This window comes from Arvicola amphibius, chromosome 4 (assembly GCF_903992535.2).
Source record: "Arvicola amphibius chromosome 4, mArvAmp1.2, whole genome shotgun sequence".
Lineage (NCBI taxonomy): Eukaryota > Metazoa > Chordata > Mammalia > Rodentia > Cricetidae > Arvicola > Arvicola amphibius.
The window spans coordinates 41,868,228-41,882,060 of record NC_052050.1 but is presented as its reverse complement, the minus strand read 5'-3'; the positions used below and the strand labels follow the sequence as shown (position 1 = coordinate 41,882,060).

The 13,833-nt window shown below is 38.1% G+C and overlaps 1 protein-coding gene across 8 annotated transcripts in view; it reads left to right on the top strand.

Moving 5' to 3' along the window:
- Nf1 (neurofibromin 1) overlaps positions 1-13,833 on the top strand; it is a 246,953-nt gene that overhangs the window by 96,853 nt on the left and 136,267 nt on the right. For 7 of the 8 annotated variants that reach the window (XM_038324993.2, XM_038324991.2, XM_038324992.2 and 4 more), the window contains exons 16-27: positions 409-532; positions 2,836-2,997; positions 5,031-5,280; positions 5,926-5,999; positions 6,182-6,265; positions 8,135-8,575; positions 8,955-9,094; positions 9,368-9,490; positions 10,426-10,509; positions 11,285-11,401; positions 12,160-12,341; positions 12,822-13,033. In XM_038324993.2, the coding sequence (XP_038180921.1) occupies positions 409-532; positions 2,836-2,997; positions 5,031-5,280; positions 5,926-5,999; positions 6,182-6,265; positions 8,135-8,575; positions 8,955-9,094; positions 9,368-9,490; positions 10,426-10,509; positions 11,285-11,401; positions 12,160-12,341; positions 12,822-13,033 (1,993 nt within the window). The remainder of the gene's footprint in view (positions 1-408; positions 533-2,835; positions 2,998-5,030; positions 5,281-5,925; positions 6,000-6,181; positions 6,266-8,134; positions 8,576-8,954; positions 9,095-9,367; positions 9,491-10,425; positions 10,510-11,284; positions 11,402-12,159; positions 12,342-12,821; positions 13,034-13,833) is intronic. The other variant, XM_038324990.2, reaches the window with a different exon arrangement.

Below are 13,833 nucleotides of genomic sequence, written 5' to 3'. Positions count from 1 at the left end.
TCTATTCTAACTATGCACTTTTACTTTTGGAGCAAGGAAATAGTTATAGACCACACATGAGAATGAAGGAGTGTAGCTCTGTTCCACTGAAACTTTTTATGGACATTGGTAGGGTGGGTTTGTCATGCAGGCAGTTCTTTCAGACCCTGGCTCTCAACTCTTGTATTTCTTTGCAGTCTTTACTGTGCATGTGAATTTATGATTTCTTCTTACCTGCCACTGCAAGGATGAAATTCTTTTTAATTTGTTGTTATATTTAATTTGTTGTAATATTTGGATAAAACCCATGAACAAGGGAAAACAAGCCTCTAAATTTACATCTATTATGAAGTAATGCCATTCTGTGTATGATTATGTCTATATTAGATTCTTGATGATTCTGTAACAATGAACTTTATGTTACTGCAGTTCACAAATGCTTTTTTTCATCTGCAAGAAATTAACTAGCCATCAAATGCTTAGTAGCACAGAAATTCTCAAGTGGTTACGGGAAATTCTGATCTGCAGGAATAAATTTCTTCTTAAAAATAAGGTAAGCAGAATGACATTTCTTATGTTGGAAATATTTGAATATTAAGGAGATGTGTTAATTTCCTTTTGTTGCTATGATAAACATCATGACTAAAACTTGGGGGATTTGGCTTACATGTCTTGATGACAGTCCATCATTGGGGGAAGACAAGATAAGGACTAAAGCAGAGGCCATGGAATAATGCTCCTTATTGGCTCTGTGTGGCTTGTTCATTATATAACCCAAGACTACTGGGTAGCAACTCCGCTTAGTAGGCTGAACCCTTCACATATCAATTGTTAAGCAAGAAAGTGCCCCACATACTTGTCCACAGGCCAGTCTGATAGAGAGGCACCTCCGTTTTGTTTGTTTGTGTTTGGTTTTATGTTTGTTTGTTTTTCAAGACAGGGTTTCTCTGTCTGCCTTTGGCTGTCCTAGAACTCACTCTACAGAGCAGGGTGGCCTTGTGCTCACAGAGATCCATCTGACCCTGCCTCCTGAGTGGTGAGATTAAAACCCACCATGCCTGGTTTAGAGGCATATTCTTAATTAAGGTTTCCTCTTCTAAGATTACTCTAGTTTGTGCCAAGGTGACAAAAAGCTAAGCAGTACAGAACCAATTTAGAAGTTTTTATTAGCTAAGTTATATTCTACTTCATCTTCTCCCTCAGTGAAGTCCTCAAGAGAGGTATAAGTACAGAGAGCCTTACCTGGTAGTTCAGCATTTCAATATTCTAGGCTCTGACCTGATAATCTCAATGTTAATGAATTCTGGTTAAATTAAGTAGGCTCTGGGTTAGTTCTGTGAAGACTGGTGGCTACTATAATCACAGAAGGCTCAAAGAATCTGTTTTCTCTGCATTCATAAGTCCATACATATCAGATTACTTGACTCTCAGGGTTAAGCTAGTCCAGGAAGTAATCTTTTGAAGAGCTGAAGCGTAAAGGTTCTTAATCTTTGTTTAATTTGTATGCCCCCCACTAAAGTCTTTTTCTTTTAGCTGGGTATGGTTGCACATGCCTGTAATTGTAGTACTGTTGAGGCCTGAATGAGTTGAAGGCCAGCCTGAACTGCATAGTGGATCCTAGGACAGCCGAACTACCACACATTTGGATCTTGCTTCAAACAAGACCAGGAGATGTAGTAGTTCAATGGTAGAGAACTCTAGTACCATAGGATGATTTCGTCCTTTGGAAAGATCAGGAATCTTTTAACTGGAATAAAATTTTTTGATCTCGAACTGTTGAAACATATTGAAGTTCTGTGGAATGGGAAAGAACCTTACATTTCTTTAACATGATAGAACTTAAATGTACTCCAATGATAAGATATTAAAATCAAGAATTTTTTGAGGGGCTAGAGAGATGGCTTAGTGGTTGAGAGCACCTGCTACTCTTCCAGAGGACCAGATTTGATACTCCTAGCACCCATATGGCAACTCAGAACTCATAACAAGGCAGGGTGTGTAATAACCTGCCTCTCCAGACACATGGCATAAAAACAAAAATGTAGGCAAAATACCCCCACACACGAAATGGAGGAAAAAAATAAATGAGAAGAAATTTTTATGCTGTCTTTGGTCTAACAGTCAGTGTTAGTAACCTAGTAGTGGATCAAAAGTTCTCTGTTAAGGACTTGAGAAATAGTTCATCAGTTAAGAGTAGTCATAGGAATCAGGATTCAGATCCCAGCACCCAAGTAACAAGCCAGGTAGGTATCCATATATGATATAATCTCAGCTCCTAGAACGTGGAACTTGTGGATCATTGGGGCTTGCTGGCTTCCATCGTTGCTGAGAAATAACCCCCAAGATCAAGGACAGACCTTGCCTCAGAGGAATAGATGGAACATGATAGAGAAGGTCACCTGACACCCATTACATGTAATATACACTCTCACATATATACACACACAAAAATATAAATACTATTTATCAGAAAATTGAATATAGAATAATTGCGTAATTCTGCTACTGGATGCATGGAGGGGTGTCAAGTTCTGTGGCTACTCCATTCAGTGTTGTTATGAACCCCGCATATAACTTTATCTTAAAAAGTAAAGTTCTAATTATCCTCACAAGGCAGAATTGTTGTCTGTAATTCATAGAGTATTATAGTCTTCTTGCAATAGACTTTATTTCACTAAGCGTTTTGTGTTGGAGAGTAGACAGGTGAGAGGCATTTGAAAGAAAGACTTTGCATGAATTTATTTATTGCAGCGGGTGGATGAATACTTCTCAAGATGAAGCATTGGGGTCAGCCCACACTGAGCCCTTTTCTTTCCTGAAACCAGTGCTTCAGTGGGACTTACTTCTTTTTCCTAGCAGGCGGATAGAAGTTCCTGTCACTTTCTCTTCCTTTGTGGAGTAGGATGTGATGTTCCTGCTAGTGGAAATAGCTCTCAGATGTCAATGGATCATGACGAGTTACTGCGGACCTGCGTTCCTGGAGCATCTCTGCGGAAAGGAAAAGGAAATTCCTCCATGGTAGGTAACTTCATTGGTGACTCCTGTACCAGAACATCTGCTCTTCTTTTCTGAGTGTACTTTGGTAAATTTCAGTTAAATAATTTCATGTTAGGTATAGATTATGTGGAGTAGTTTTGTTGCTGCTCACTGTGGAACCCTGGGCAAATTCTTCACAACTCTATTCCTCAGTTTCTCAGATTTAAAATGGAGATAACAGGACATGGTGAAGTGCACCTATTATCCCAGTGTTCCAGAGGCTGAGGCAGGAGGATCACAAGTTGCTCTTTTGTTTTTGTTTTTGTTGTTGGTTTTAAAGACAGAGTACCTCTGTCTTTAATAGATCTGGCTATTCTGGAACTTCCTGTGTGTACCAGGCTGGCCTCAAATTGAGAGATCTGCCTGTACCACTACACTTGGCCGTTTAAATTTTGCTTTTTAAAAATGTATATGGATGTTTTACCTACCTGTGTATCTGTGCACTCATGTATGCCTGGTGTCTGTAGAGGCCAGAAGAGAGTTTCTGATCCCATAGAACTGGAGACACAGATGGTTGTGAGCTGCCTTGTAAGTGCTGGGATGTGAACCCAGGTCTTCTGGAAGGGCAGGTCATGCAATTAATACTTTTCACTGTTGGCCTTATTCTTCTCTCTCAGAGGAGAAAAGTTTGAAGCTGGCTTTGCCTATATAGTAAAGACTGTGTTTCAAGAAAATGAATAAGCAGAAAGTGATTAATAATAGTTAATTAAAAATAAATAAAACAGGTATAATGTTCTTGCTCCAGAGTTGTTAGGGTTAAGCTAGGTGAAATGTCAATAGCACTTTATTATTTGAGACTGTGACTCATAGCTATAATTATTCTGATGGGAAGGAACCCTGTCAGAAAGTCTCTATTCATATGCAAAAGCTAATCTAAAGAAGGTTCAAATTGAGTGAAATTAAAACAAAATATTTATTTTCTTATATATTATGGATAAGTGATGTTAAGATTTTCTTTCTCTTTTGCTTTTATTTTTGCTTATTTGTGTATCCATACATGTACTTATGTAATCATACAGTCTTGCTTTATAGCCCAGGATAGCCTTGAATTCACTGTAATTCTCCTGTTTCAGCCTTGCAAGTGCTGTGATTATTTATTGGCATAGGCAGTCATGTTTGGTAAATTTTAAGTTGTAGATTGGGTCTCATATAGGCCAGGCTGGCTTGAATCCTCTTGCCCCTTCTATACAAGTACTGAGATTATAGGTATATATTGCCATTCCCAGCAGAACATATACTTCTATATGTGAATGTCCTTAAGATATAAATCATAATATAAGCAGTTACAAAATCATTATGGAAGAATTTGTTTTTCGAACATAACCTTTTTATCCTTAATTTTACTATAGACTATTGAGGGGGAAGCCCCACTAAGCCTGTAGCAACTGCAGTGTGTACTTTACCTGCATACACTGTACTTGCTTTGTGATATGTTTTTGCAGTTAATGGTTGGGGATATCAGATCAGAATGTCTGCGTTGAGGTGTTTAGTTTGTGTGTCATTGTTTCAGTCCCTGCTGCCATGTTTATTCCTTCCCTCTAGGAAGTATGCTTCCTGTTGTTTCCTCTTCCTTTGTCTATTTTATGGTTGACTCATAAGTGGATTAAAGTTTTGCTGCTGTAGACTCTTTTTTAGTGTCTCTTGTATATTTGTTATAGACTTTATGTGCATTTCTGGAATCTAAGATAATAACCTATTTGAATTGAAACACAATACCATTATGCATTTTATTCGTTTGCTGCTGTAGACTCTTTTTTAGTGTCTCTTGTATATTTGTTATAGACTTTATGTGCATTTCTGGAATCTAAGATAATAACCTATTTGAATTGAAACACAATACCATTATGCATTTTATTCGTTCACATCATCTTATTTAGAGTAAGGTATATCAGGAAAAGATCTTATGATTAAAAAGGAGAATTCTTTTTAGGTTTGTGTGCAGTGAGAGATGGTAGATTGTTGAGTTTACAAATAAAGTCACTTAAGTTGCAGATATATTCTCCCCTACCTCCTAGGATAGCACAGCAGGGTGCAGTGGAACCCCACCAATATGCCGACAAGCCCAGACCAAGCTAGAAGTGGCCTTGTACATGTTTCTGTGGAGTCCTGACACTGAAGCTGTTCTGGTTGCCATGTCCTGTTTCCGCCATCTCTGTGAGGAAGCAGATATCCGGTGTGGGGTGGATGAAGTGTCCGTACACAACTTTTTGCCCAACTATAACACATTCATGGAGTTTGCCTCTGTTAGCAACATGATGTCAACAGGTAAATGTGGATACTTCCCCCCCCCCTTTCTTTCTTTTTAACTTGTTACTTTGACTGTCATTAATTATTTTTATTTGTGTGTTTGTTTGCTTATTTATTTATTTTGGTTTTTGAGACATGGCTCTGTGTTAACAGTCCTAGCTGTCCTGGAACTAGCTCTTGTAGACCAGGCTGGCCTCAAACTCGCAAAGATCCTCCTGCCTCTGTCTTTCTGAGTGGCATCAAATTATGTTTACAATGAGGTCTGTTTAAGATAACAGTTTGAAAATTTCCAGGGCTAATTCAAACTGCCTATTTGAAATCCTCTTCTGAACAAGACAATGAAATTCAGAGACATTTGAAATAGAATTTTTACTGAATTTTTTTTAATGTGCACTTTTGTTCCTGACACTGTGAGTTGCTCTTAGTTGTAGACTCCAGAAATCATTCTGCTTGAATTGTAAATGAGGAGATTTTAAAGCACAGGTGGGGAGATGGCTGTTTTGGTTCCAGACTTTGTGAAGTTAGAAATGAGTCCTCTTGTAGAGGCTGTGTAGAGTGTCGTCATTTGTTCATTCCTTCACTCTGCTCTGTCCAGGGCTTTCCAAGTTCCCAGTTGTGAAGAAGGCTCTAACACTAACTGGATTTGCTGTTGTCTTTGCTTAGGAAGAGCAGCGCTTCAGAAGAGAGTGATGGCCCTACTAAGGCGTATTGAGCACCCCACTGCAGGAAACACTGAGGTATGGCCTCGGCAGCAACACCCTTCCTAGGCCCCCATCCTCATGTTTGAAGCCTCCTCTTAGCTGTGTGATCACGAACAACTTGAGAAGCAAATCTGAGCTATGTGTATATTACAAGGAGGATGTTCTGCTCAAAACCTGGCAGTTACGTGTTGATTAAGTGATAATTAACTTCATTTTAGGCTTGGGAAGATACACATGCAAAATGGGAACAGGCTACAAAACTAATCCTTAACTATCCGAAAACCAAAATGGAAGATGGCCAGGTGAGTTTATTCAGTGAATTTTGGTGTATTAATTGATCTATTGTTTCACTTAAGTAATCTTTTATGAACTACTCAGAGTAGTATACTATATAGAGTTGTTTTAAGACTACTTGTGGTTCATCTAGATCTGTACCGCCTAATCTTGTAGCTGTTAGCCACATATATCTGTTAGAACGTTAGTTTTAAGTCGTTTAAGTTAAAGTAAGCTTATTTTCTCAGTTTTACAGTGGCTATAGTTGGATAGTAGAGATGTAAAACGTTACCATCACCACAGAAATACTGAACACCTCTGCTAGAAACTACTTAACTAGGGGACCATTCACCTACTTTTTCTTGTTCTTCCTTCATCCAAGTATTTCAGATAACTTTTAGAAAAGATGTAGCAGCTATAGATAGAAAAATAAAATTTCTAACAATTTTCATGTTGTTTGTTTTTAGACAAGATCTGGTTACTTATCTCTGCTTGTCTAGAATTCAGTTTGTAGAACAGGCTATCCTTGAGTTTGCAGTGACCCTCTTTTGCCTTAACTTCCCAAATGCTGGGATTACAGATGTGTGCCACTCTGTCTGGCTCATGATGCCATATGGTTAGATACTCTTAAAAAGGATCTGGTGGGCAGACAGTTGGCCCTTTTTAAGGTTAAATACAATTTTAAACTTTGGACATTTCATTTAACTATTATCAGGTGTATCATTTTATTCATCAACTATCTCCAATTATCTGTTACCCTAGCAATGTATAATAATTGATATTTATGTATAATTGATATGTATCTCCCATACTGCTCTCATTATTAGATCTTTGAGAGAAACCGGTTAAGGCCAGGTGGAGGTGGTGCACGTCTTTAGTCTTAGCACTCAGGAGGCAGAGCTAGTTGGATCTCTGAGTTTAAGGCCAGCCTAGTCTATAGAGAGAGTTCCAGGACAGTTGGGGCTATACAAGAGAAACCCTGACTGATAAAAACAAAAAAGATAAAGAAGGAAACTTTAGACCAGGAAGGTCTAGGGTAGGAATGGGGTGTCAGCTGTTTCAACTGGCATATAATTCATACACTGTAAAATCCTCTCCCACAAAGTGTCGGATACAGTCATTGTTTTAGTACAGTCACAGAACTGTGTGGCTGTCACTCGATAGTCAGTTTTACTACACTCTTATCCTCTCAGAGAATGCCTCCTCTCCAACCTGTGCCTTTTGCCTCTTTCTAGCTCTGACTTGCCATTTTTCTGTGTAGACCTTTCTGTGTCTACACCTCCAGCCTTGAGTAGTATCTGCTAACCTCTGTTTCAGTACTACAAAATTGCCTTTTCAGGCCATTTCATGCAAATGGGGTTATACATTATATGGACCTTTGTGATTGACTTTCTTTCCTCTTAACTTGTTTTAAGGTTCATCCATGGACACCAGAGGTTTTTTAAAAGAAATTTGATACTTCAGGTTGACTTTATTAGTCAAGCTATGACAAAAATATATTAAATGGCTCTCTAATAACACACATGGTAGGGACTGGAAAGACAACTCAATGGTTAAGAGCACTGGTTGCTCTTCTAGAGGGCTTGGTTTTAATTCCCAGCACTTGTATGATTGCTTAGAATGGCCAGTAATAACATTTCCAGGGATCCAACATCCTTCCCTGGCCTTTTTGGGCACCAGACATGCACATGGTACACAGATATACATGCAGGTTAAATATTTATATACATAAAATGTAACTAAAAATTAAAAGAATAATAATGTAATGGTGATTTCAAACTTTGTTTTTTACAATGTAAAATGTATTTTTCTTTCTGGAAGAAATGGGAAAGAGTAATTTGTAAGATTTTATCCAATCTTTGTTGAATTTATGCTTTTCACAAAAATGTCGTGTTTAGGCTGCCGAAAGCCTTCATAAGACCATTGTCAAGAGGCGGATGTCCCATGTGAGTGGAGGTGGATCCATAGATTTGTCTGACACAGACTCCCTGCAAGAATGGATCAACATGACTGGCTTCCTTTGTGCACTTGGTGGGGTGTGCCTGCAGCAGAGAAGCAGCTCTGGCTTAGCGACCTACAGCCCACCCATGGGCCCTGTCAGTGAGCGCAAAGGGTCTATGATTTCCGTAATGTCTTCAGAAGGGAATGTTGATACACCTGTCAGCAGATTTATGGACCGACTTCTGTCCTTAATGGTGTGTAACCATGAGAAAGTGGGGCTTCAGATACGGACCAATGTTAAGGACCTGGTGGGTCTGGAGTTGAGCCCTGCTCTGTATCCAATGTTGTTTAACAAACTGAAGAATACCATCAGCAAGTTTTTTGACTCTCAAGGACAGGTGACGTCTTCTCCACTTTGTTTTTTAACCCTTCCTTATGAGTACAATAATATATTTGAAATAAATGAAGACTTTCTTTCAAATTATTTAAATTAAGTGCCAACATAGTAATCCATTTATAATCTTTAAAAATTGTCATAATTACAGAAAAAAAGAATCATGTAATCTAAGGATTGGCCTGATTCTAAAGAACTCAGGCCTGAGGGTGTGACTGGAGTTATGACTCTTGGATGTAAGCATTAGTACCTGTGTGTATCAGCGTGTTTGTGTGTTTGCCTGTGGTGTTCTTGAACATGATAATTATGTCAGTTTCATTGTCCTGTGATCTGTTTTCTGTGCATCTATGTACCATCACCAACATATCTTGTTTCTTGTGTAGGTATTATTGACTGATAGCAATACTCAATTTGTAGAGCAAACCATAGCCATAATGAAAAACCTGCTGGATAATCATACAGAAGGCAGCTCTGAGCATCTGGGACAAGCTAGCATTGAGACAATGATGTTAAATCTGGTCAGGTAAGCATTTTGCTACTGAGACATAGCAGAGACAGATTTTAAGAGGTAAGACCTCATATGCACAGATAATGGGAATGATGAAATAATTTGCCATTCTTTATTATAAACCCAGTGTAGTCTTTGACAATAATGTAATCAGAAGTTGCATATGTTCCTACCTAACAAAATTTAATATTGATCATGTTTAAAGTTGCATTTACATAAAGATTAAAGAATTTAGAATACCTAAATTTTTGTCCATGTCTGATCACGTCTTATTCTGTTCTTAATTAGATACGTTCGTGTGCTTGGTAATATGGTCCATGCAATTCAAATAAAAACAAAACTGTGTCAGTTAGTTGAAGTAATGATGGCAAGAAGAGATGACCTCTCATTTTGTCAGGAAATGAAATTTAGGTGAGTTCTCAGAAGTGCAAAAAAGGGTCTTATAAATATGCGAAGTGGGGTGTGTAGAAAAGCAGTAGGACTTGGTTATATGGGGGAAGGGAAGTGGGTAAAAAGTATTGAGCTAAGCCGCGTGGTGGTGGCGCACACCTTTAATCCTAGCACTTGGGAAGCGGAGGCAGGTGGGATCTCTGTGAGTTCAAAGCCAACATGGCCTGCAAGAGCTAGTTCCAAGACAGGCTCCAAAGCTACATAGAAATCCTGTCTTGAAACCCCAAGAAGAAGTGTTGTGCTAGCGGGTGGTGGTGCACGCCTTTAATCTCATCATTTGGGAGGCAGAGACAGGCAGATCTCTATGAGTTGAAGGCCAGCCTGGTCTACAAACAAGTTCCAGGACAGGCTCCAAAAGTTACAGAGAAACCTTGTTTCAAAAAACAAAACAAAACAAAAAATAAGTGTTGTGCATATTTGGTTTTTTTTCTGAATGTTTTTCCAAGTTTCTCAAAGCTCTGTGCCCATGGAAATCTGTTTTTCTGGTTTCTCTCCCTCTCATTCATCTTTCCTTTTCTCCCCTCCCCTCTCCTCTCTCTTCCTCCCTTTCTTTCTTCCTTCCTTCTCCCCTTTTCTAAAACTAACTTATGGGTACTAAAATTTGAGTTCTCTTTCCACATTGGCAGTATAGGAAAATGCCAGTGAAGAAGACCAGCATCCCAGTTGTGTCTCTTTGTGCCCTTCTGACTTATATTTCATTACACCTGATAGCAGTATCTCTTCTGTGAAGTCATATTGAATTTATTAACTATTTGCTCACTTGGTGTATTGGCGTATACCTGCAGTTCCAACAGTCAGAAGGCTATGCAACTGTACAATAAAACTTTTATCTAAGTAATCATACAGTAAGAGAAAGAGAGTAAGTTAAAAATTTGTCCTTTTTCCTCATTCCGCAGGAATAAAATGGTAGAATACCTAACAGACTGGGTTATGGGAACATCAAACCAAGCAGCAGATGATGATGTAAAGTGTCTTACAAGGTAAAGAGAGAGACAGACAGACAGAATGACTGACTGACTGACTGACTGACCTTTAAGTGCTGTCATGTTTTACCTTATTCATGAAAACCACTACAGGTATAGCTATTAAGCATTTATAGCACACTGTATTTAACTTGTTTTATAGATTGTAAGCTTTTGTATTTGAAATATTTGAAGTTCTTTTTTTTTTTCCCAATGGAAAGTCTTAGTTGACCAAATGTGAGAGAGGTCTAGGGAAGTGTTGTTGGCTTAGGAAAAATGATTAACAGTTATTGATAAATAAGATGCATATATCAGTAGATTGTATTACTTTATGATTAGGTAAAGTATTGATTGAGGCATATAATTATGATGAGTCTTTCTAATGAATAATTTCTTTGATTTGCTTTAGTGATAGATGATCGATGCATATCAGAATTGATAACTATGATTAGTATAACATCTTCATCTTTTTCTCTGGCCAGGTATAACTTGATAGTATATACCTTATTTTGGTTGGTTGATTAATTGAATTTTTTCATTTTTATACTGTGATGTTGGAGCTTGAATCCAAGATTTCTAAATGCTAAATTGGACTTCATCCTTAGCCCCATACTTGTGATTTAACATAAATATTATGTTAAAAGTTAGTTGACTGAAAGTTTGAAGTTTTGTGTGTGTTTGATCTTGTCATATTTACTGATACTACTTAGGTTGTGCTTATAGTTTAGTTAATGGAATAGAGAGCTCCTAAAGTTTGTGTTTGAAAGGCTCATAGTTTCTAAATTTTTTTTAGAGATTTGGACCAAGCAAGCATGGAAGCAGTAGTTTCACTCCTCGCTGGACTTCCACTACAGCCCGAAGAAGGAGATGGGGTGGAACTGATGGAGGCCAAATCACAGTTATTTCTTAAGTAAATTTCAGCCATCAAAAACAAAAGCATAAAACAAATATAGCTTCCTCCCTCCCAAACAAAGGAATGTAACTAAATTGCTAATTATTGTATTTACAAGAAGACCTAATTACTTTTGTATTGTGACCATTGGCTGTTCTCATAAAACATACCATATCTACTTGTGAAATGATGAGGCCAAGGTGGAAAATAATTTGTGTTCTGGTTTTTAAAGAATAATGTGATCATTGAATTTTTCTTTTTAACAAATCTAGATTGTTTTCATTAAGTCATTTAAAATGACAATGTCTAAGCCAGGCGTGGTGGCGCATGCCTTTAATCCCAGCTCTTTGGAGGCAAAGGTAGGCAGATCTCTGAGTTCTAGGACAGCCTGATCTACAAAGTGAGTTCCAGTATAGCTATGGCTACCCAGAGAAACCCTGTCTTAAAAAAACAAAAACAACACAATAAATAAAACACAATAAACAGGCAATGTCTAAACTATTTGGAGTATGAATTTTGTGTGCTGGATATTAAAACTGACACATTTAACAGGAAGCCTTGCACATCTTCTGTGCCTGTGTCATGAAATGAATTCTGTACTTTGTCAGGATAAAATAATTTTCACAGCATCTTAATAATGAACCACATTGACTTCTTAGGCCAAGATTAGAAAATCATGGCCATGCTTATTGTCACATATGATCACTCAGAGTGTGTGTTTAGCTTTCTGGTTTGGGTGGCCTTCACTTTGTAAAGGTCAGTCTTTGTATTTCCAGGTACTTCACACTATTTATGAACCTTTTGAATGACTGTAGTGAAGTTGAAGATGAAAATGCACAAGCAGGTGGCAGGAAACGTGGCATGTCTCGGAGGCTGGCATCCCTGAGGCACTGTACAGTGCTTGCAATGTCAAACTTACTCAATGCTAATGTGGACAGTGGACTCATGCACTCCATAGGTGAGATCAGATGAAAGCTACACCTAACATTGTCCCAGCATGGTAGTACACTACTTTAATCCCATCACCCAGGAGCAAGGAACAGAAGGATCTCTGAGTGTAAGGCCTGTCTGGGCTACACAGTGAGTTCCAGGCTAATCAAAGCTACACAGTGACTCTGTTTCTAAAAAAGAAATACAAAACCCTAGAGAGTTGGGCCGGAGATGTGGCTTAGTTCTTAAGAGCCCTTTCTGTTTTTCTAGAAGATCTGGGTTTAATTTCCAGCACCCATATGGTGGCTCACAATCACTTGTAACTCCAGTCCTAGGGAATAGATAGTGCCTCTTGGCCTCCATGGTAATCAGGCACACATATAATGCCCAGACATACATGCTTACAAAATACATAAGATTAAAAAGTTAAAACCTAGAGTTGACATGACATGAAAAAGAAAATTGCTTCAGTCTCTGTAGTAAATTTGTATCTAATTGTTCATGTCAGGTTTAGGTTATCACAAGGATCTCCAGACAAGAGCTACATTTATGGAAGTTCTGACAAAAATCCTTCAACAAGGAACAGAATTCGACACACTTGCTGAAACAGTGTTGGCAGATCGGTTTGAGAGACTCGTGGAACTGGTCACAATGATGGGAGATCAAGGAGAGCTCCCTATAGCTATGGCTCTGGCCAATGTGGTCCCTTGTTCTCAGTGGGTAAGTTGATTGAGACAGTAGGGAAATAGAATGCCTGGCATATAGCCAGTGTTTCAAAATGAGTTTGTTCATAAATGTTTCTTAGGTGAATTTATAAAATGTAAGAACTAGAAAAAAAGTGTGCCATTTAGAGCTGAGACTGTAGCTCAGTAGAATGCTTTTCCTAGCACCACAGAAAATCATTTATGGTTGTGCATGCCTATAATCTCAGCACTTGGGGGTGGATCAGAAATTCAAAGTCCTCCTTGGTAAGACTGTCTCACAAAATAAATGTGGGCCAGTTTGAGCCATTAAACTTTTTTTCATATATTTTTGTTTTCATCTGTAGAGAAAGGATTGGTACTCCTAGGCCCCTACTAGTGTTTTCTTTTTTTCCACCCCATTTAATTGGTGATTAAATGGGCTTTTTCACCCATTTAATCACCAGTATAAAGAAAATGTAAAACCACTGATGTGATCTCATATCTTTATATTAGATAAAGTAATTAATAAACATGGTTTTAATTGTTACTAATGCTAAATCTTATAATCTGAGATTTATGCTTGTTTACTGCCTCTGCCTTATATAATTTAGTTTTGACTTACTCATTTGCATTTGAAGTAGTACTGGATGTGGTGGCAAGTGTTTGTAATTCTAGCACTTGGGAAATGGAGGCAAGAGAACCAAAAATCAAAGGTAGTCCTTGGCTACTTAACAAGTTCAAAGCCAACTTGGGCTACATAAGAGCCTGTTTCAAAACAAGATCGATTGGTAAAATACTGTAGACATATGGTTATTTGGTCTTCTAAATTTATTTTGT